The 25,328-nt window shown below is 41.8% G+C and overlaps 1 protein-coding gene across 1 annotated transcript in view; it reads left to right on the forward strand.

Moving 5' to 3' along the window:
* Window positions 1-25,328, forward strand: part of LOC125486897 (complement C4-A-like) — a 179,844-nt gene that overhangs the window by 18,620 nt on the left and 135,896 nt on the right. The window contains exons 4-6 of the mRNA XM_048616449.1: window positions 8,988-9,058; window positions 16,478-16,563; window positions 21,335-21,417. Of these exons, the coding sequence (XP_048472406.1) occupies window positions 8,988-9,058; window positions 16,478-16,563; window positions 21,335-21,417 (240 nt within the window). The remainder of the gene's footprint in view (window positions 1-8,987; window positions 9,059-16,477; window positions 16,564-21,334; window positions 21,418-25,328) is intronic.

The raw sequence follows: 25,328 nt of genomic DNA on the forward strand, positions 1-25,328 counted from the left end.
TCTGCCTTCCGCTTTCACTTTTTTCTCCCTACTGTTCTCTGTTTCTGTGCCCACTTTACTACCCTCCGACTTTTTTAAAGATTCATTCACAGGTTGAGGGCGTCGCTGGCTAGGTCGGTATTTATTGCCCATCCCTAATTGCCCAGAGGCCAGTTGAGAGTCAACCACATTGCTGTGGGTCTGGAGACATTTAGGTCAGACGAGGTAAGGATGGCAGATTTCCTTTCCTAAAGGATATTGGTGAACCAGATTGGTTTTTTTTTCCTGACAATTGGCAACGGATTCATGGTCATCATTAGACACTTTATTCCAGATTTTTATTCAAATTTCACTATCTGCCCTGGCGGGAACCCGGGTCCCCAGAACATTACCTGGGTCTCTGGTTTAACAGTCCAATGATGATACTACTAGGCCAGTGCCTCCCCCTCCTTCCTACATTGTTTCCAAACCTCCTGTATTATGAGTTTAAAGCCTCCCCAACAGCACTAGCAAACACTCACCCCCCCCCCACCACCGGACATTGGTTTCATTTGTGTCCAGGCGCAGACCGTCTGGTTTGTACTGGTCCCACCTCCCCTAGAACCGGTTCCAATATCCCAGGAATTTGAATCCCTCTCTCTTGCACTATCTTTCAAGCCACATATTCATCTTCTCTATCCTGCCATTCCTAGTCTGGCTAGCCTGTGACTCTGGTAGCAATCCCAAGATTACTACTTTGATGTTCTACTTTTTAGTTTAACTCCTAACTCCCTAAATTCAGCTTGTAAGACTTCATCCTGTATCGTATCTATTTTGTTATTGCCTATGTGCACCATGACAGCTGGCTATTCACCCTCCCCTCCAGAATGTCCTGTAGCCGCTCCAAGACATCATTGGCCCTTGCGCTAGGGAGGCACCCTGGACTCTTTTGCGGCTGCAGAAATGCCTATCTGTTCCCCTTACAATTGAATCCCCTATCCCCTATATGCTATAGCTCTACCACTTATTTTCCTGCCTTTTGCATAGCAGAGCCAGCCACAGTGCCACAAGCATGGCAGCTCTCACCCTCCCTTGGTGAGCCATCTCCCCGAGCAGTATCCAAAACGGTACATCTGTGTTGGAGGGTTCTGACCACAGGGGACCTCTGCACTGCATTCCTACTCTGTTGTCACCCATTCCCTATCTTCCTCGGTAATTTTTATCTGCAATGTGACCAACTTACTGAACATGCTATCCACGATACCTTCAGCCTCATGGATGCTCCAAAGTGAATCCAGCCGCAGCTCTAGAGCTGTCAGACAGGAGCTGCAGCTGGAGCTGGACACACTCCCTGCACTTGAAGGAGTCAGGAACATCAGAACAGTCCCTGAATTCCCACATCGCACAGGAGGAGCATGACATGGATCTAGGATCTCCTGCCATGACTTCATGGTTAAACTTCCTTCTACTTCTCCGTTACCCTCGTGCCTTCAGCAGCTGCAGTAGTTTGCTTCTCCTCCGACTGCATTATCTTGCTGTCATCTACACCTGCTACCAAAGACAATATTCACTTAAGTCTACATTTAAACCTCCAGCAGCACTTCAACCTCCAGCAGCACTTCAACCACAAAGCTACCCTTCTCAAAATGGCCACTCCACTATAGTTGGCCATTTAATTCGCTCCTGGGCAGTGACTGAGTTGACTCATCCCAGAAGTATTTAATTGAAATGTTTGCATAATTATTATTTTAAGAACCACATTTCACAACATGAGGGTTGTCAAGTTTTACTTTTGTAGCATATGGTCGAGCAGTACATTAACTTCGGTGTGAGGACAAGAAATGTCCTAATTTCACAGTCAGAGAACGTGTAATAAGTTACATTAATCGCTTGAGAATATATGCATTTTGCGCCTGAACAACAACAAAAAAGACTATTTCACGATCAAAGGATGTGCAATGTTCCTATTTCATTTTAGCATGCAATATCTTTATTTCATAGTTAGAGTGCGTACGATTTACAATGTAATTATCTGACAAATACTACTTTCTGCAGTCTGCTGAAATGGAATTTACTCATTATTCAGTCTGACGAAGAGGAAGGTATTCATTTAACAGAAACTGGAGTGTCATGCCTTTATCTAAAAATGTTGGGATTCCTAGTGCCTTCTCTAATCATTGAGATTCAGTCATTCCAATTTCATAATCCATGTATCTGCAATATCCATAGGTAACAGTCTAAGGATATCCAACAGGTTGATTTCTCAACCTGAAAATGTAAACAATAAGCATTATCACAGACCAAACGATATGCAGTGCCATTCTTACATCACCTGAGATTTGCAAAGTTGATGAGATCTTTATAGTTGTCATTACATCAACTAGATTTAAATTTCAGATATTATTCAATGCCCTATCGTCATATTGAAGCAGTGTGGGAAGAGAGTCCCGCAGTCAGAATCAGAATAAAGAAACAGAAAATATGATCAGGAGTAGACTATGTGGCTCTTCAAGCCAGCACTGATATACAATGTTATCATTACTGATCATTCGACTCAGGACCCTTCTACTGCTTTCTTCTGATACACTTTGAACTATTTAACTGTAAGAACAATATATCTCATTTTTTAAAACATTAAAAGTGTTGGCCTCACATTTTCTGTGGCAAAGAATTCCACAGGCTTTCTCAAAAAGACAGTTCTGCCATACCAGAAATTAGTCTGGTAAATCTTCAATGCCTTTGTAGACAGAATATCCTTCATTTGTGAGGGAGATGAACACATTTCTCCAGATGTGCTGTCAGCAAGTCTGCTACAATTGCACAGAGAAATCTCTGTTCCTGAACTTGAATCCTCTCACTATTAAGACCAACATACCAGTTAAATTCTTCAACACCAGCTATGCCTGCATCTGGCCTACAATGACAGCCAGGTATCTTCAAACCTCCCACTTTCCAAATCAATTGCTATTCAGGCAATAACCTGCACTCTTTTTGCTATCAAAGTGGATAACTTCACATTGCCTTGCAAGGAATAAAGATGGACAGGCCACTTGATGTCGACCTATGCATTGAAAAAGATGACACCAGAGACAGCCCAGTCAACCCTGCCAAGTCCTGATTACTAACATCTGAGGTTAGTGCCAAAATTGAGGTGTGTATTACTGACTAGTCAAGCAACAGCCTGATGTAGTCGTAGTCATACTCATGGGTTGATACCTTACAAATAATGTCTCTACACCATCATCACCATCTCTGGATATGTCTTGTCTCACTGGCAGAACAGATCCAGATAAGGGGTGGCAGCAAGGGAGCAAAATATTCTTTGAATGGGAAATTTCAATCCCCACCATCAAAAGTGACTTTGCAGCAGTACTACTGACTGAGCTTGTCAGGTATTAAAGCAAATAGCTGCTAGATTATGTCTGTGGCCGGTGGAACCAGCAAGTGTTAAATAACATACGTGAAGTTTTCCTTCCCAATCTGCCGCTGCAGATGCATCTGTCCGTGATAGTACCAGTAATGAGTGGCCACTGCACAATCCTTGTGGGAATGAAGCCCTACCTTCACAATGAGAAAATCTTCCATTGTGTTGTATGGCATTATCACCACGCTAAATGTACAGATTTTGAAGAGATCTGGCTTCTGTAAATCAGGCATCCATGAGGTACTGTGGGCCATGAACAGCAAGAAAACTGTACTCCAGCACAATGTGTAACCTCATGGCCTGGTACATCTCCCGCCCATTCAACCATTACCAACAATCCAGGGACCAACCTTGGTTCAATGGAGAGTTCAGGGTGGCATGACAGGAGCAGCACTAGACGTAAAATTAAAGTGTCAATTTGGTGAAGCTAGCAAACAGGATTATATGTGATCCCACAACAACTGGATCAGATCTAATCCCTGAAACTCTGACATGTCCAGTCGTGAATGATTTTGGACAATTAAACAACTCATTAGATGAGGAGGCTCCACAAAATCCCAATCCTCAGTGATGGAAGAGCACTGCATCATCAATGCCAACATTAAGGCAGTAACATTTGCAACAACCTTCAGTCAGATGATTTATCCCTGTCTCCCTCCAGTGGCCCCCAGCATCGCAGATACCAGTCTTCATCCATTCCAAGCCACTCCATATGATGTGAAGAAATGTTTGGAGGCACTGGATACTACAAAAGCTTTGGGCCCTGATAACATTCTGGTAAAAGTACTGAAGACTTATGCTCCAGAACTTGCTGCACCCCAAGCCAAACTGTTCCAGTACAGTTACAACACTGGCATCTACCCAACAATGTAAAAATTGTCCAGGTATGTCCCATGCAGAAAAAAAGCAGGGGGAAGCCAAACTGGCCAATTACTGCCCCATCAGTCTACTCTCATTCATCAGTAAAGTGATGGAAGGTGTCATCAACAGTGCAATCGAGTGGCACCTGCTCAGCGACGCCCAGTTTGGGTTCCTGCCAGGGCCACTCAACTCCTGACCTCATTATGGCCTTGATGCAAATGCGGACAGAAGCGCTGAATTCCTGAGGGGAGAGTGACAGCCCTTGACGTCAAAGCTGCATTCGGCCAAGTACAGCATCAAGGAGCCCAAGAGAAATTGGAATCAATGGACACTGGGGGGAAGCTTTCTACTGTTGGAGTCATGCCAGCACGTAGGAAGGTGATCATAATTGTTGGAGGTCAGTCATCTCAGTTCCAGGACATCGAGCAGGCGTTCCTCAAGTGTTCCTGGCCCAACCATCTTCAGCTGTCTCATCAATGATCATCACTCCATCATAAGGTCAAAAGTGGGGATGTTTGCTGAACAATGAACAAAGAACAGTATAGAAACAAAAACAGAAATTGCTGGAAAACCTTAGCAGGTCTGGCAGTATCAATGGAGAGAAATCCGAGTTAATGTTAACGCTGCTAGCTATCATCAGTTCTGAGGGAGGGTCACGACTCAAGATGTTAACTCTGATTTCGCACCACAGACCTGAGTTTTTCCAGTAGTTTCTGTTTTTTGTTTCTGATTTTACAGCATCCACAGTTCTTTTTATTAAAGAGCAGTATAGCACAGGACCAAGCTCTATGTACCACCAAGACTACACCAGCACATGGTCCTTCCAAAACTAAAAACCTTTACCTCTAACATGGTCTGTAGCCTTCTATTCCCTGCTTATTTGAATATCTGTCAAGAGACTGCTTAAATATTGCTATTGTATCCACCTTCACCATCTCCGCTGATGGTGCATTCCAGGCACTTACCACTCTGTGTGGAAAAAAAAACTTGTCATCTTCTTTAAGGTACCTCCTTTTACCTTAAACCTATGCTCCCTAGTAATTGCCATTTCTTCCCTGGGGGGGATATAAACTCTGGCAATTTGTTCTATCTTTGCCTCTCATAATTTTGTAAACATCTATTGGAGTCACCCCTTATCCTACAGCATTCAAGTGGAAACAAGCTGCGTTGGTCCAATCTCTCCTCAAAGTTAATATCCTCCAAACATGGACACTCTCCAAAAGCCTCCGCATCCTCATGGCAGTGTGGTGATAAGGTAAGAATGGTACAGTGTTCAAAATGTGACCTAACTGAAGTTTTATACAGCAATTTGTCCACATTTCTTTTCTTCTTTCGCTCGCATGCTGTTCAGAGACCTGCAGTACAATTAAAGTAATTGCTCCCTTCCTATTCCTCCGGCTTTAATCATTTGGCCTCGCTGGACGGGCAGTCAAAGTTGTCCTCCCTCAGTATACCAAGATAGGTGATAGTGGACAATGAGGAAGATTATCTCAGACACAACAGAACCTTGATTAGATGGGCCAATGAGCCAAGGAGTGAAAGAAGGATTTTAATTTAGATAAATGTTGAGTGTTGTTTTTGTCCAGGCAAACCAGGGCAGGACTTATATAGTTAATGGTAAGGTGCTATGGAGTGTTGCCGAACAAAGCGATCTAGAAGTGCAGTTGCATAGTTTCTTGATGGTGAAGTTGCAGGTAGACAGGATGGTGAAGAAGGCATTTGGCATGTTTGCCTTTATTGGTCAGAACATTGAGTACAGGAGTTGGGATGTCATGTGACAGTACAGGACATTGTTAAGGCCACTTTTAGAAAACTGCAGACAATTTTGGTCGCCCTTCTGTACAAAGGATGTTGTCAAACTTGAGAGGGTGCAATAAAGATTGACGATGATGTTACCAGAACTAGGAGAGTTTGAGCTATAGGAAGAGGTTGAATAGGCTGGGCATTTTTCCCTGGAGCGTTGAATGCTGAGGAGTGAACTGAAAGAGATTTAGAAAATCATGAGGGGCATGGAAAGGGTATATAGCCAAGGGCTTTTTCCTCAGGCTGGGGAGTCCAAAACTAGAGGGCATAGGTTTAAGGTGAGAGGGGAAAGATTTAAAAAGAATTGAGAGGGTAACTTTTCCATGCAGACGATGGTACGTGTATGGAACGAGCTGCCAGAAGAAGTGGTGGAGGTGGGTACAACTACAACATTTAAAAGGCATCTGGATGGGAATATGAATAGGAAGGATTAAGATGGATACAGATCAATTGCTAGCAAATGGGACTAGGTCAGATTGAGATGACTAGTTGGCATGGATGAGTTGGACCAAAGGATCTGTTGCTGTGCTGTCTGACTCTATGATGCAATAAAACACAGCCATGGCAAACTCCAATACTTTCGGCCTTGTCAGAACTATACATGTTTCAATTAGACCCCTGTCATTCTTCTGTTTTTGTTATGTATTCCCTGGAGTTTAGAAGTTGCTGGAAAATCTCAGCATCTGTGAAGAGAAATCAGAGTTAATGTTTTGGGTCTGGTATCTGAGGGAGGGTCACTGGACCTGAAACATTGATTTCTCTTCACAGAGTTAATGTTTCAATGTTTCAGGTCCAGTGACCCTCCCTCAGAACAGTTATCAGACCCAAAACATTAACTCTGATTTCTCTTCACAGATGTTGCCAGACCTGCTGAGCTTTTACAGCAACTTCTGTTTATGTTTCTGATTTACAGCATCCACAGTTCTTTCAGTTTTTATCCAGGGAATACATGCCTGATCGACTGATATTCTTTGCATATGATAAACTTGACATAACAGGAACTAACATAGCAAATGTTCACTGCACTCCTGCTATCACACAAATGTATTATTTTTGTGAATGCAATTCGCCTTCCACACTGCTTGTTGCACATGAATGCTGGTTTTTGGTGATACGTTTACAAGGAAACCATAGTCCCTTTTGAAAATCAACAATTTCCAACCTATCTATCATTGTCTGATAATGCATTGCTATTCTGTTTTTCCTTTGACGGTGGATGATCTCAATGTATCATCAACCATGCAATATATGCACTCACTCAACTTGTCTAACTCGTCTTGAAACCTCTTCACTTCACCATCTCCTCAACAATCACAATTGGTGACTAGGTTGGTACAGTGGTTAACACTGATATCTCAGTGCCAGGGACCTGGGTTCAAATCCAGCCTCAGGCAACTACCTATATGGAGTTTGCACATTCTCCCTATGTCTGTGTGTTTCCTCTGGGTGTTCTGGTTTCCTCCCACAGTCCAGAGATATGCAGGTTAGGTAGATTGGCCATGCTTAATTGCTCATGGTGTCAGGCATGCCTGGGTTAGATGGGTTAGCCATGGGAAATGCAAGGTTATAAGGATGGGGTAAGGGGTGGGTATGTGTGGGATGCTCTTCAGAGGGTCATGGTAGGCTTGAATGGCCGAATAGCCTGAGTCTGCACTGTAGGGATTTTTAAAAAAATCAACTTAGTTCTGTTTTATCCCCTTCATGTGGTTCAGAAGTATCATATTTGATTCACACAATCAAACCTTTGGTATATATTGAGAGTAGGTGGTATCAAGAACTGAACCCTACTATTGTTGCCACCTACAACTCTGAAAAGTAGATCTATTTATTTTTGCTCACGGTTTCCTATCCACGAACCAATTCTGAATGCAGACTCGCGTGTTTTACCATTGCGTAATAATCTCTCTTGTGTGAAACTTTATCAAAAATGTCTGCAAAAAGAGATAACACGGTATTTGCTGGTCCTGACCTATCTACTATTTATGTTCTAAACAAAGCACACTCCAGTAGGCTTTGCATATGTCACATTCATAAATCCATTTTAATCTGTAAAATTCCATTGACATTTTCTAAGTTTCGTGTCATCACATCCGTCATAATAGTGTTGAACAATTCCCTTTGACTGGTGCTAGGCTAAAGGATCTGTTAATCTTTGCTTTATTCCTCTCTCATTTGTTGACAGTGGAATTACCTTTTCCACCCTACAGGCTGCTGAGATTGTTACAAAATATGCAGAATGTTAGATGATCTAAAAAAAAAGCAATCTACATGGCCAAATACTTAAAATGCATTGTAGATTGTGAGATTATGGAGATTTGAGTTTCTCCCCACTAATTTGTCCAGCACATGTATTTATTTTGCGTGTGCGTGTGTCCGCAGCCATGTGCACGCACGCTGGCTTCAGAGTTTTAATATGTCTGCACGTTTGTTATGTAGTCATGCCTGTGTCTGTCTGATTTTCTAGATGAGTGTTTGTGTGTTTTGAGTAAGCATGTGCACGTCAGTCTGTTTGTTTTGTGTTTGTGTGTCCACATATGTGTCTCTGCTTGGTGCTTGAGGATTTTGTATATGTGTGGGTGTGGGTGTATATATATGTGTGTATTTAGCTCTGTGTGCCTGAGTGTATTTCTGCAATTAAGTGTGTACATTTGCCAAAGCTAATGCTGGCTAAAGATCGGAAGGTGCATCAATACAAAGGAAGGAGGGTAAAACAATATGCATAAAAACCAAAAGAATGGTTACACAAAGCTGATCTGCGATGACCAAAGGCCATCTTTCATGCCATATTTAATACTATTGCAATGCCAATTATGATGTAATTTTGTTGGGAATTTGGGGAATAATTAAGAATTTTTTTACATAGAATCAAGTTTAAAAAATGTCCAGTTGTTACTGAATAACCAGAAATGAATTCATTTATCTTTCATCTATTAATTTGCAGTAATGTACAGAATTTTTACGCTGGATCACTACATGAGGCCAGTAAATGATAAAATCAGGGTTTCTATATACGTAAGTAAACTACCTCTTTGGAGAGGGGGGAGAAAATACTGTGGATGCTGGAAATAAGGAATAGAAACCAAAATTGCTAGAAAATCTCAGCAAGTCTGGCAGCATTTATGGAGAGAAAGCAGATTTTAATGTTTGGGGTCTAGTGACTCTCCTTCAGAACTGATTTTGCTCAGAAAATGTTGGTATATGTGCTGAAGATGGGATGGGGAGGGGGGAAAACGATAGGTGGAGATGGAGCCGAGAAAGAGAAAATCAATTGGATAGACAAAAAGGAATGGGTAAAGGTCAGTCTCGGATAATAAATAACTACTAATGGGGACCATCAGTGGTTGAACAAGTTTTGTGGTAGCAGACACAGGGTCTGGTACGTGCACAAATTGGTAGAAATACTCAAGAACTCCATGGGAAGCTAAGGAAGTGAGTGCCTTAGCCTTAAAATTGTGGAGCTGAATATTGAGTCCAGAAAGTTGCAGTGTTTCTAAGCAGGAAATGAGGTGCAGTTCTTCCAGCTTGCACTGAGCTTCGCTAGAGCATTGCAGCGAGCCTGAGGCAGAGACGTTGGCTAACCTTTTCCTTGCTACAGTCAGTTCCAAAGAAGGCTCATTGGATTTGAAATGTTAACTGCCTTCTCTGCAGAGATGCTGCCATACCTGCTAAGACTTTCCAGCAATTTCTATTTTTGTTTACAAATTCAGAGGAAAGATTTTCAATGTTCTAGGCGATGTCAGCACCTAGTCAGTTGTCTGCATATTGTGTGAGAGTCCATTCCTGGGGACCACAATAGGCAGCTTTGGTAGTTTTCAAAATAGAATGTTTTGAGCAGGTTCCATTCATTTGTATCTTGGGTATTTTCTGTATGCATTTTGTAGAGTCACAGAGATATGCAGCATGGAGACAGACCCTTCGGTCCAACTCGTCTATGCTGAACAGATATCCTAAATAAATCTAGTCCCATTTGCCAGCATTTGGCCCATATCCCTCTGAAACCCTTTTTATTCACATACATGCACCACTGTCTGTGTGGAAAAAGTTTCTACTTAGATCCCTTTTAAATCTTGCCCCTCTCACCTTAAACCTATATCCTCTACTTCTGGAATCCCTCACCCCTGGAACAAGACCCTGTCTATTTACCCAATCCATGCCTTTCATGATTTTATAAACGTCTATAATGTCACCCCTCAGCCTCTGGCACTCCAGCAAAAATAGCCCCAACCTATTCAGCCTCTCCCTGTAGTTCAAACCCTTGAACTCTGGCAACATCCTTGTAAATCTCTTCTGAACCCTTTCAAGTTTCACAACATCTTTCCTATATACTAGAAATGCACGCAGTATTCCAATAGTGGTCTAACGAATGTCCCGCACAGCTTCAACATGACCTCCCAACGCCTATACTCAGTGCACTGTCAAATAAAGGCAAACATATCACCGTCAGTATCCTATCTAACTGCGACTCCACTTTCAAGGAACTATGAACCTACACTCCAAAGTCTCTTTGTTCAGCAACACTCCCCTGGACCTTCCCATGAAGTGTATAAGTCCTGCCCTGATTTGCCTTTCCAAAATGGATCACTTCACATTTATCGAAATTAAACTCTATCTGCCACTCCTTAGCCCATTGGCCTATCTGATCAGGATCCAGTTGTCCACTGAGGTAACCTTCGCTATCCACTACACTTCCAAATTTGTTGTCATCTCCAAACTTACTAACCGTACCACCTATGTTTACATCCAAATCATTTATATAAATGATGAAAAGCAGTGGACCTAGCACTGATCCTAATGGCACACCGCTGGTCACAGGCCATCAGTCTGAAAAGCAACCCTCTACCAACACCCTCTGTTTTCTACCTTCAAGCCAGTTCTGTATCCAAATACCTAGGTATCCCTCTTTTTGGTGTGATCTAACCTTGCTAACCAGTCTACCATGAGGAACCTTGTCGAATGCCTTACTGAAATCCATATGCATCACGTCTACTGCTCTGCACTCCTCAATCCTTTAAATCCTTACTTTAAAAAATTTCAATCGAGTTAATGAGACACGATGTCCCACGCACGAAGCCATGTTGACTATCCTGAATCAGTCTGTGCCTTTACAAATACTTGTAAATCTTGTCTGTCAGGATTCCCTCCAACAACTTGCCCACCGCCGATGTCAGGCTCACCAGTTTATAGTTCCGTGGCTTTTCCTTACCACCTATCTTAAATAGTTGCACTATGTTAGCCAAACTCCAGTCTTCAGCGCCTCACTTGTGGCTATTGATAGAAATATCTCAGCAAGAGGCCCAGCAATCACTTCCTTAGCTTCCCATGGAGTTCATGGGTACACCTGATAAGGCCCTGGAAATTTATCTACTTTTTATGCATTTTAAGACGTCCAGCACTTCTTCCACTGTAATATGGACATTTTTCAAGCTGTTGCTATTTATTACCCCCATTCTCTAGCTTCTCCACAATAAGCACTGATCCAAGATACTCATTTAGTATCTCCCCCTATCTCCTGCAGTTCCACATGCAGGTGGCCTTGTTAATCTTTAAGGACCCCTATTATCTCTCTAGTCACCCTTTTTTCCTTAATGCATTGTAGAATCCCTTTGGATTCTCCTTGGCTTTGGCCAAAAGGGTTATGTCATGTCCCTTTTTGTCCTCCTGATTTCCCTCTTAAGTATATTCCTACTGCCTTTATATTCTTTTAGGGATTCACTTGATCTCTGCTGCTTATACCTGACATGTGCGTCCTTCTTATTCCTAACCAATACCTCAATTTTTGTAGTCATCCATCATTCCCTACACCTACCAGCCTTGCCCTTCACCTTAAAAGGACTATACTTTCCCTGGCCTCTCATATCATTTTTGAAAGTTCTTGCTTGATATCATTAAAATTTGTCCTTCTCCAATTTAGAATTTCAACTTTTAGATCCAGTCTTTTCTCTTCCATCACTATTTTGAAACTAATAGAATTATGGTCACTGGCCCCAAAGTGCTCCCTCACTGACACCTCAGTGACCTGTCCTGCCTTATTTCTCAACAATAGGTCAAGTTTTGCTCCTTCTCTAGTAGATACACCCACCTACTGAATCAGAAAATTTTCTTGTACACTCTTAACAAATTCCTCTGCATCCAAGCCCTTAACACTATGGCAGTCCCAGTCTATTGTTTGCAAAGTTAAAATTCCCTACCATAACCTCCCAGTATTCTTACAGATAACTGAGATCTCCTTACAAATTTTGTTTCTCAATTTCCCGCTAACTATTGGGCATGTCTATAGGACAATTCACCAAGGTGATCATCCCTTTCTTACTTCTCAGTTCGACCCAAATAACTTTCCTGGATGTATTCCCAGGAATATCCTAAGTACAGCTGTAATGTTATCCCTAATCAAAAACACCACTCCCCCTCCTCTTTTGCCACTCTTGCTATCATTCTTATAGCATCTAAAGCCCAGATCATTTAAGCTGCCAGTCCTGTCCATCCCTAAGCCATGGTTCTGTAATCCTTATGATATCCCAGTCCCATGTTCCCAACCATGCCCTGAGTTCATGTGCCTTACCTGTCAAGCCTCTTGCATTGAAATAAATTGCATTTATTAAGAGGCCTAACAATGCAATCAATCCTACCTCATTCTCTGCTTTGTTCCTGCCTGCCTGTCTATTTGACTTACTCCTTTTCCCAACTGTATCAGCCTCAGACTGATCTCTTTTCTCCCTATGTCCCTGGGTCCCACGCCCTCCTTACTTGTTTGAATGCTCCCCAGCAGCTCTAGCAGATCTCCCCGCCAGTATATTAGTTCCTTCCAATTCAGATGTAATCCATCTTTCTCATACAGGTCACTTCTATTCCAGAAGAGATTCAGTTGGTCCAAAAATGTGAATCCTTCGCTCCTGTACCAACTCCTCAGCAGCGCATTCAACTGCTCTATCCTCCTATTCCTACACTAACGAGCTCATGGCAGCGGGAGTAATTGAGATATTACTACCCTTGGACCAGCTTTTAAATTCCTGCCTAATTTCCTATATTCTCTCCTCAGAACCTTGTCCTTCTCTCCTCCTATGTTGTTAGTTCCAATAGTTACAACGACCTACTGCTGGTCCCTTTACCCTTTGAGAACAGTCTGCACCCTCTCTGAGATATCCTTGATCCTGGCACCAGGGAGGCAACACATCATTCTGATGTCTCACTGTTGGCTGCAGAAACGTCTGTTTGTGCCTCTGAATAGACGGTCCCCTATCACAATCGTTCACTTGGAACCTGACATACCCTTTGTTACAGTAGAGCCAGTCTCAGTACCAGAAATGTAGCTGTTGGTCCATCCTGTCCCCCAACATTTTTTCCAAAACAGCATACTTGTTTGAGATGGGGATAACCACAGGAGACTCCTGCACCTGCACCAATGTCTCCCTGACGCTAACCTTTCCTGGAGATCTCCCATCTGCCTGACTGCATCTGTTGGTTGATCTCCCTCCCTGCAACTACCATCTATCACACCCCCTGGCTCCTGTAAATTCCTCATTGCCTGTAACTGCCACCCCGACTGATCCATGCGATCCAATAGGATTCGCAACCAAACAAACTTCCTGCCGATATAATCATCAAGAACATTGAAATTCTGCCTAATCTCCCACATCCGACAAGAAAGGTATATTACTCTTTGCACCTTAACAATCTGCACACCCAGAAAATAGCACAGTTTTACTCTCAATGAAAACGTATAATCAGAAAAGGGCCTACTCTACTCACTGTAGGTTTACAAAAAAAAAAGGTTACGCTTTAAAAGTAGCCACTAAACTCTTCCCCTGCTGTGAGAAACCCCACGCAGATTTATTTTCTCCCCAAGGTCAGCTGTGAATTTTGCCACTTGTGTGTTTTTCTTGGAACTCCAATGTCCAGAGATACTTGCAACTAAACAGTAAAGACAGCAGCTCTGTAGATTCACTGCTGGGTTGGACAGCAGTGTAGGTCTCTTTCTCAGTTTGATCCATTTCCCATGTGGTCACTGCCTTTGTCTCACTTCCTCCTTTTTAAGGTGCCATTGTTTTGATCTTTTCTTCCCCGAAGTTCCAAAACAATGCAACAGCTTATAAAACAATAATTACTGTTCCTAGAAGTCGAGGAAATCAGCTCCAACACTGAAAATACCTCAGAAAAGGAGCAGATCCTACAGCCATGATTTTTTTCCTGTCTTCCATCTTGGATTACCCAGAATCCTTTTTTTCAGTCAATGTGGATTATGAATGTACAACTTGAGGCTGTTGTGATGTCTCTATTCCTAAATTCAAAATTAACAGCATGATGGCCTGTAAGACTGACAACCAAAGCATTCAACATTCACCTTCAACAACAGATTTTAAATCAGTGAGACTATTCAGAAGCTATGACAATGGGCATTGAGAGGAGTGTAGTTTTAACCTCACCACCAGTCAGAAATCTACGTAATTGGTGGGAGGCAGGTTACATAAGGCATGCTGAACTGGTATTGAGTCTAGCTTTGAACTGATCCCATCACTTTAACGACAGCGGTGGTGCATATTGCTGTTTCAGGATGCAAATAAAACATCCTTTTGTGCAAGCAGAAAGGAAATACATCAAGTAGAAAGAAAAATAATGCCATAAGTACACCGCGTAGCTCAAAAGATGTCCGATCATTTCCCACTTTGCGTTAAAAATCTTGTTTTTGAGGCATTGTAGTATTAACATATTTCATGTCACGTAAGTGTGAAGTGATGCATTTGGGCAGAACAAACAAGGAAAGGGGATACAAGATCAACATTTGGACCCTTAGAAGCACCAGTGATTGGAGGGACATTGGTGTGATTGTCCACAGCCTCCTTACTTCAGCAGGACAGATTCTTAATGTAGCTAAGAAGGCACTTGGGATGCTTGCCTTTATTAGCTGAGGCTTGGAGTTCAAGAGCAGCATAAAATGTTGGTTAGGCCACAACTAGCGTATTGTGAGTGTGGAGAGCAGAGATCCTAAAATCTAACTGTTCAGATTGGAATAGACTCAGGAGAAGACATAAAAGTTTTACATGTCACAAGACTAATACATTTTTTTTGTTTGAAACTTTTCAACTTGTACATATCCAATCAAGTGAAGACAAAAAATGAAATTATTGAAACCTTTTTTTATTATTTATTATTTGAAAGGGAAGTACTAATTAATAGTCAGGTGGAATATAGTTGCTATCGTGGAAAATAGGCAAGCTAATTTTTACTCCCCGATAACTGCCAGCCTTGTTCAAACTTCAAACATGCTAATTTGAATCTGGGTAGTCAAGGTCTTGCCTTAAAAAGAAAAAAATTTGGATAACACAGGAAATTCTTCAGTAATTTCCAAAGAAGGGTCCCAACCCAAAACATCAGCTTTCCTGTTCCTCTGATGCTGCCTAGCCTGCTGTCTTCCTCCAGCTCCACACTTTTTTTTTTTATCTCTGATTCCAGCATTTGCAGTTCTTGCTATCTCAAAAAATTTGGATACTGCTTGCCACCTAGTTTGTTGATTTGAACCAAGTTTAATATATGGACATTCTACCTGCAAGGAACAGGGCCGAACAACAGTAGTGGACCTACGTGCATGGGCCACTATATAATCCTGAATGATATTCCTACATTGATGTCAGCATAATTCTTTGCAATCTTATCTTATTTAGCAAATATTGTGCAATCATGGAACCACATTTAATGTTGTTTATTTTGTTGTGAGTTTTGAAAAAGGCCTGTATGGTCAGCACCATGCTTGTTGTTAACAGCAGAAGAATTTTGCTGACAAGCAACTTGCGTTTGTCAGCTAGGTTAACTGTGTCACACAGTAGCATTTGTTGGAAGTGGTGTACGCTAAACTAAAGGGGCTTGCAGACAGAAAGTACATACAGAGACATTGTGTCTCTTTCAAATGAACAAAATGGGTGACATCCATTTTCCGAATTGTAGAATATCTTGACCAACCAAATGTAACTTGCTTGGGTTTAAAATTGAACAGTCATGGCAGTTAACTGTCAGTCATAATTAACTGGTGCACTCCCATGGCAACAGTTCAACCAATCTGAGTCCATTTTCATGTACTCTGCTCTCATACAGAATCTGTGCTGTGTTTTCTTAACTTTAGTACTTCAAGTGCATTGTCCTGATGATTGCAAGATGCAGTGTTTCAAAAAAAATGTGCCTTTTTTCAGCAACGTTCACATTCTGCACAGTGAAACAATGATTTGGAATATCTTGAACCTGTTACCTTATTTAAAAAAAAGTATTGGCCAAAATTGTGCAAGGTTGTATCCCACTTCCTGACAGAATGTGTTACTTTACCATTGTCAGTTAGTTTTAGATAAGGAAAGCTGACCACTCGTTATTTGAGGCCTTTCCATTGAACAATAATGACCAAGACATATGGTTTCACACTGATTACGTTTTGGTGATTTTTTTTACCAGAACTCCCGCAACATGCAACTCATGGCTGCCTACTGGATGTCAGAGAAAATGAAATTGCTCCGGACAAGAGTCCCCGATATTGAAGAGTAAGTTATTAACATATTTCATTTCACATGAACGTGAGGTGCTGCACTTGGGCAAGACAGACAACGCAAGAGAAAACGTGATCAGCAATAGGACCCTTGGAAGCACTGGGGATTAGATTCACTCACTGGTGTGAATGCCCACTGCCTCCTTATTTTATCAGGACAGGTTGAGAAGGCCTATGGAGTACTTGCCTTTATTAGCCGAGATATAGAGTTTCAGTACAGGGAGGATATCCTGGAGCTGCGTAAAATGTTGTTTAGGCCACAACTAGAGTATTGCATGCAGTTCTAGATTAGAATCATAGAATCCCTATAGTGTGGAAGCAGGCCATTTGGTCCATCGAGTTCACACCAACTTTCAAAGAGCATCCCATTCAGATAAGTCCCCTACCCTTTCCCTGTAATCCTGCATTTCCCATGGCAAATCCATCTAGCCTGCACATCCATGGAAACTAGGTGGATTGGCCATGCTAAATTGTGCATAATGTGCGCATCTTTGGACTGATGGATGCGGGGAAATTGAACAAGTTTAAGGAGGCGTAGAGCAGTTTTTAATCAGTAATGGGTTAACGAGTTATGTGGAGGTACAGCAGGCCGTAACGTGGGAATGACGCTGAGTTCAGATCAGCCATGATTGTACTAAATTGTGGAGCTAGCTTGAGGGGCTAGTCTTTATAGAACACAGCACAGTACAGGCCCTTTGGCCCACTATGTTGTGCTGACCTTTTATCCTACTAAGATCAATCTACTCTGCATACCCTACATTTTACTATCCTCCATGTGCCTATCCAAGAGTCGCTTAAAAGTCTCTAAAGTATCTGACTCCACTACCACTGCCGGCAGCGCATTCCACTCTCTGTGTGAAGAACCTACCTCTGACATCTCCCCTACACCTTCCTCCAATCACCTTAAAATTATTCCCCCTCGTAGTAGTCATTTCCACCCTGGGAAAAAATCTCTGACTATCCAGTCTATCTATGCCTCTCATCATCTTGTACCCCTCTATCAAGTCACATCTCATCCTTCTTTGCTCCAATGAAAAAAGCCCTAGCTCCCTCAACCTTTCCTCATAAGACCTGCCCTCCAGTCCAGGCAGCATCCTGGTAAATCTCCTCTGCACCCTCTCTAAAGTTTCCACGTCTTTCCTACAATGATGTGATCACAACTGAACACAATATTCCAAGTGTGGTCTAACCAGAGTCTTATAGAATTGCAGCATAACCTCACGGCTCTTAAACTCAATTCCCCTGCCAATGAAAGCCAACACACCATATGCCTTCTTTACAGCCCCATCAACATGGGTAGCAACTTTGAGGGATCTATGGACGTGGACCCCAGGATCCCTCTGTTCTTCCACACTGCTGAAAATTGATATTCTTGTAAACGCTGAAGAACACATGTAGTAATGTCCTGACAATGATATGAATGTCTTCCAACAATTATGTCATCTTAAGTCGCTTATATATGAAAAGCTGTCAGTATACTCCAGTGCCATATTGCATGATGTATGATGATGTTAGGACATGACATTTTATTTCCGATGGTCAAAGCAAGCTTTTTCTTTAGACATTAGTCTAATCTCTGTGTTACTCTAAAGGTTTTGTACGGAATGGTAGTGAATTGATATCAATGTCAAGCAACAAACTCATGACAGCTTGGCAACACCTGTGTCCAGAAAGTCAGGCATGCCAGGATGAATTCAATTTTCATCACATCTGATGTGTGTAGACCCCCTTTGAGGAGTGACCTGAAAATTATGGCAGCAGCAGAAAAAGGAATAAATCAAAATGTTGATGTCAGAACAAACCATTAGCCAAGGTGCTGGAATACAGGGCGGTGCGGTGGCTCAGTGGTTATCACTGCTGCCTCACAGCGCCAGGGACCCAGGCTCAGTTCCACCCTCAGGCAACTGTCTGTGTGGAATTTGCACATTCTCCCCGTGTCTGCGTGGGTTTCCTCCAGGTGCTCTGGTTTCCTCCCACAGTCCAAAGATGTGCATGGTAGGTGGATTGGCCATGCTAAATTGCCCATAGTGTTCAGGGATGTGTAGATTAGATGGGTTTATAAGCGGGATGGGTCTGGGTGAGATGCTTTGAGGGTCGATGTGGACTTGTTGGGCCGAAGGGCCTGTTTCCACACCGTAGGGATTCTATGATTCTATGATCTTAGCAAAACTAAAAGATATAAAATAAAATGGAGCGGAGTCACTATTATATAAATAGATTTAACAGGGTGGGACTGTCTTGCTTGCAGTAAATATATTTGGGAGGACGTTTCATGCAGGTAATTAAAATCACGAATAGAATCAAAGAGTCAGATGACACTGAAACAGACACTTCAGTCCAACTCGTCCTTCCACCAGTTTCCCAAACTAAACTAGTCCCATTTGCCTATGCTTAGCCCATATCCCTCCAAACCATTCCTGTTCATGTACCTGTCCAAATGCCTTTTAAATGTTGTAACTGTACCTGCTTCTAATACTTCCTCTGGCTGTTCATTCCACATACGAACCACCCTCTGTCTGAAAAAGTGGCCCCTCAGATCCCTCTTAAATCTTTCTCCTCTCACTTTAAAAAAAACTCCCCTCTAAATTTGAATTACCCTCTCCCAGGAAAAAGACCATTGCTATTGACCTTATCTATGCCTGTCATGATTTTATAATGGTCATCCCTCAATCCCGTTCCACCACCAGTGGAAAAAATGCTTATCTCGCCTCTCCTTATATAACATAAATCTTCCAGTCACAGTAATATCATTGGAAATCTTTTCTGCACCCTGACCCGGAATACTGAGAGAAAGAAAAAAGGAAGACCAATTAATATTTGTGCAAGGGGCTAGAAGGCGTGGATTGAAGGTGATTGTCACATTCTGCATTGCAAACCAGTGGTCCAGCCAATGGAGCTAACCAATTCCATTAATGAGTGATTGAAATTCATTGAAAGTGCTTCAGTGTAGTTAGAGTCAGAGAGTCATTACAGCTGTACCTTTCAGTCCAACTCGTCCATGCCAACCAGATATCCTAAATAAATCTAGACCCATTTGCCAGCATTTGGCTCATATCCATCTAAACCCTTCCTATTCATATACCTGTTCTGATGTCTTTTAAATGTTGTAATTGTACCAGCTCCACCACCTTCTCTGGCAGCTCATTCCATAAACACATCACCCTCTGCATGGAAAAAGTTGCCCTTAGGTACCTTTTAGGTCTTTCCCCCTCACCTTAAACCCTCTAGTTTTGGACTCCCTCACCCCAGGGAAAAGACGTTGTCTATTCACCCTATCCATGCCCCTCATGATCTTATAAACCTCTATAAGATCACCCCTCAGCCTGTGGAACTCCAGCGAAAATAGCCCCAGCCTCTCCCTGTAGCTCAAACCCTCCAACCCTGGCAACATCCTTGTAAATCTCTTCTGAACCCTTTCAAGTTTCACAACATCCTTCCTACAACAAAGAGACCAGAATTGCACACAGTATTTCAAAAGTGGCCTAACCAATGTCCTGTGCTGCCACAACATGACCTCCCAACTCCTACATTCAATGCACTGACCAATAAAGACTAGCATACTAAACGCCGTCTTCACTATCCTGTTTACCTGCGACTCCACTTTCAAGGAACTATGAACCTACACTCCAATGTCTTGTTGTTCTGCTACACTCCCCAGAACCTTTATCAGTAAGTGTGTCAGTCCTGCTCTTATTTGCCTGCCTCATTTTATCTAAATGAAACTTCATCTGCCACTACTTGGCCCTTTGGCCCATTGATCAAGATTCAGTTGTACTCTGAGGTAACCTTCTTCCAGAAGTTCCAACAGAATAATATCTTAAAAGGATATTTTCTCTTGGATGAAATGTTCGACAGGTTTAGCTTTTACCCATTGGAATTTAGAAACATTTAGAGCCAATGCAACTGAATTATAGGAAATCCCGAGAAGTGTGCTCATGGCAGATGTGGGGAGGATGGAATAATCTTGAGCCAACTATCTATTTCTAAATGTAATAGATAGAACATTGAAAACAATGATCAGGCTTTTATTTTCCTCACAATATCAGGAGTCTTTGACTTTATTTTCTGAGAATGTGGTGGAATATATATAAGCCAAACGTATATCATTGCTTAGTAAACGAGGAGGTGAAAGCTTATCATGGGCAGGCTGGAAGGGTTACAATCAGGTCAGCCATGATTTTCATGCTAGAATACTGTAATTCTACAATTCAGTATTTTTTCCCCCAGTATAATATTTATTTGAATAGTGGGTGGCATCATTATCTCTTTTGTTAAGAGAGCTAACCCACCATGAGTTGGTCTTACATCTACTGGAGTTTAATGAAATACAATCTCATTGAAACATCTAACACAGGAAAGGGTTTTGCAGAGTGGACGCGAAGAGGTTCTTTCACTTGATTGTACAAACCAGAAGACAGAGCATAAAATATGGATTTTTAATCTCCAAATGCATTTACGACAGAGAAGCATTTCTCTTTGGATTCATGGTGAATCAAATAATATTATGGGAGCATGGGAAAGAGCAACTGAGTCTGCAAATAAAAATGGTGCAGTCTGTAGTGATATGTGACCTAATACTTTCTAAGCTTTATGTTCTTCTGATGCTGGTACCTTACATGTAATAGATTCCCTCCAAACATCCTTTACAAATATACATCAGAAAATGAGCCTTGATGCACATCTGTTTTTAATTTGAAACAGTCACATTGATAAAGTACTTGTTTCTCTTTTTCTCTCTGTCTTTTGTTTTCATGTTGACACAATAGACCCGGAATTTGGCGAATAGAGGCAGAGTTTTTGGATTCACCCATGTCCAAAGTTTCTGCGCAGTTTGAAGTGAAAGAATTCGGTGAGTGCTCCTTCATGATCAATGAGACAATCTAAATAATCATGAGAACTGTTATTTCAGCTTAATGTGTCTAGGGAATGCAAGTCCACTACAAAATCTAATTTTACCTAACTTAGGATGTGGTGTCTCATTCTTTTGAGGACAGATGTAGACACAATACCTCCAAATGAAATGGAATGATTTTGGGTATATTTTAGCAATTTAGAATGTCCAAAAGTAATTTAAAACCATGGAGTACTGCTAAAGTGCACTTGCTACTGCGTTTCAGGAATTGTAGCAGTCATATTTTTCAAACCTAATTCTCACAGAGCAAAAAAAAGTTATATCAAGAACATCTAATTTGTTTCTGATTGTACAAATAAATCAGGGATAAATGATCTGCTCTTCAAAATAAGGTTGTAAGGTCAGTTATGAATACAAAAAAGGGAACGAGGTCTTTGTCTTACCATCTAATTCCCAGGACCATCTAATCCCAAGAATAGGGCATGTGGCAGAGCAGTATTTCCTAGTACCACACTTTGAATCCATTTAGCTGTAACGTATCATGGTATTCAATGAAAGTAGACAGAATAGTTGGTTTATTCAAGTTGGAGAATATCTCAAGATTCACTTCTATAATTGGATATACATAATAAATAGTATAGGATGAAATTGCAATAGAAACCCTTTCCACATGCTTCATTTCGAATACCAGAGGCGCTGCAGAAGACAACACATTTGACATAATGAATGGTATTCCCCTTTGTATAATTGTATTGTATCTGTGAAAAGTTAATATTTAATGGATCTTGGAACCATCTCATTATTAGGAATGTTTGGGATTGATTGGGTCCTTGGCAGCATGGATTTGAATAAAAACTGAAAGACCTGCAGATGCTGTAAATCTTGAACAAGACGGAAGTTGCTGGAAAAGCTCAGCAGGTCTGGCAGCATCTGTGAAGAAAACATCAGAGTTAACGGTTTGGTTCCAGTGACCCTTCCTCAGAACTGTTCTGAGGAAGGGTCACCGGACCTGAAACGTTAACTCTGATGTTTTCTTCACAGATGCAGCCAGACCTGCTAAGCTTCCCCAGCAACTTCTGTTTTTGAGCATGGATTTGAAGTTGGCTAAAAGATAAGAACAGAAGGTATGTATTGGTGGGCATTTCTCAGATTGGAGACAACTTGAAAGCAGTGTTCTCCAGGGATGGATGTTTGGACTTTGATTTGGAGGTGGGTGTTGCGAGCAAACTCTAAATTTGCAAAGGATACTAAGCTGGGTAGAAGAGTGAATTGTAAGGATGCTGAGTGCCTTCAGAGGGATACTGACAAGTTGGCAAAATGGGCAGACACCTGGTAGTTGAATTTCAATGCAGAGAAATGTAGGGTAATGCATTTTAGTAGAATAAACACAGAAAATATAGGCTCAATGGTACAGATTTGAGAGGAGTGCAGGAGCAGAGGGACCTTGGGGTTCATGTACATAATTCTCTGAGGGTGGGCAGACAAGTTGAAATATTTGAACGAAGAACATGGCCTCGGTCCACCAAGATTGCGCCAGCACATGATGCTTGTCTAAACTAAAAAGCTGTTGCATTTATGCAGTCCATTTACCTTTATTCCCTGCCTATTCACATATATATGTCAGGATGCCTCTTTAATGCTGCTGTTGAGGCCACCTTAATCATGTATTCTGGCAGTGCATTCCATGTACCTGCCACCCTCTCTTTAAAAAAAAAATTGCCTCTCACAGATCTCCTTCAAATGCACCCTCTTTAACTTAAATCTATATCCCCCAGTAATTTCTATCCCAGGAAAGAGACTCTGACTATCCATTATACCAGGAATCCTTAACATTCAATTGAAAATCAAACAAGTTTGTCTATTCTCACCTCACAGCTAATACCCTCCAAACCAGGCAACATCTGAAGAAGGGTCTAGGCCTGAAACATCAGCCTTCCTGCTCCTCTGATGCTGCTTGGCCTGCTGTGTTCATCCAGCTCTACACCTTGTTGTCTATAACATCCTGGTAAACTGTTTCTGTACCCTCTCCAAAGCCTCAACATCCCTCTTGGTGTAGCAGTTTTCTGAATTGGCCCATCTAAAGTTCTATACAGCTGCAACATGCCAATTTATATACACTACGCTCCAATCAATGAAGGCAAGCATGCCATATGCCGTCTTGACCAACATATCCATTTGATTTGCTACTTTCAGAAACTGTTGACCTGTACACTTATATCCCTTTTTATGATGATGTTACTAAGGGTTCTGCCATTTACTTCCCTCTTGTATTAGGTCTCCCAAAATGCATAACCTTGCATGTGTCCCAATTAAACTCCCATCTGCCACTTCTCAAGTCTCTAGCATAACTATATCCTGTTGTATTCTCCGCAATAGTCCTCCCTATCTCTGGCTCCTGTATATTTGTGACGTCCAAAAACTTACTAATTAAGCGACTTATATTCTCCTTCAAAACATTTATATCTATATAAAAAAACAATACGGGTCCCAGCACTGATCCCTGCAGAGCAAGACCACCAGTCAGAAAACATCCTTCTACTGCTACTCTCTGTCTCCCATGACTAAGCCAGTTTTGTATCCATCTCATACTGTCATAGAGTTATACAGCCTGGAAACAAACCTCTTGGTCCAACTCATCCACTCCGTCCAGATATTCTAAACTGATTTAGTCCCATTTGCCAGCATTTGGGCCATATTCTATAAACCCTGGATGTAGCCATCCAGATGCCTTTTAAATGTCCCCCTGTCAGCTCATTCCATACACTTGCCAACCTCTGTGTGAAAAAGTTACCCCTTAGGTCCATTTTAAATCTGACCCCACTTTCCTTAAACGTATGGTATCTTGTTTTGGACTCCTGTACACTTGGGAAAAGAACTTGGCTATCCATCGTATCCGTGCTCCTCATGATTTTATAAAACTCTACAAAATCACCCCTCAGGCCTCTGGCGCTCCAGGGAAAATAGCCCCAGCCTATTCAGCCTCTCCCTATAGCTCAAACCCTCCAACCCTGGCAACATCCTTGTAAATCTCTTCTGAACCCTTTCACAACATCCCTCCTACAGCAGAGAAACCAGAATTGCACACAATATTTCAAAAGTGGCCTAACCAATGTCTTGTACAGCTGCAACATGACCTCCCAACTCCTATAGTCAGTGCACTGACCAATAAAGGCAAGCATGCCAAATGCCGCCGTCAGTATTCTGTGTACCTGTGATTCTACTTTCAAGGAACTATCTACCCCTAGGTCCTTTTGTTTGGCAACACTCCCCAGGTCGCTATCATTAACTGTAAAGTCCTGCCCTGATTTGCCTTACCAAAATGCAACACCTCACATCTATCAAAATTAAATTCCATCTGCTACTCCTTGGCCCATCTGATCAAGGTCCTGATGTACTCTGAGATACCATTCACTACTGTTCACTACACCACCAATTTTGGTGTCATCTGCAAACATCCCAATCATTTACATAGATGACAAAAAGCACCGATACTTGCGGCACACCACTGGTTACATGTCTCCTGTCCAAAAAAAACCTTCCACCACCACCCTCTGTCTCTTACTTTCAAGCCAATTTTGTAACCAATTGGCTAGCTGTCTCTGGATTCCATGTGATCTAACCTTGCTAACCACTCTATCTTGTGGACCCCTGTTTAACACCTTGCTTAAGCTCATATAGATAATGTTCTTTGATCTACCTCCATCAATTTTCTTTGTCACTTCTTCAAAAAAGCTCAAACAAGTTACTTGGATAAGATTTCCCATGCACAATGCCATGTTGACTCTCCCTAATCAGTCCTTGCCTTTCCAAATGTTTGTAAATCCTATTTCTCAGAAACTCCTCCAACAAATTGCCCACTGCTGACTTCACGCTCACTGGTCTGTAAATCAGAATAGATTCATAAAATC

Source organism: Rhincodon typus, chromosome 35, assembly GCF_021869965.1.
Source record: "Rhincodon typus isolate 14 chromosome 35, sRhiTyp1.1, whole genome shotgun sequence".
Classification (NCBI taxonomy): domain Eukaryota; kingdom Metazoa; phylum Chordata; class Chondrichthyes; order Orectolobiformes; family Rhincodontidae; genus Rhincodon; species Rhincodon typus.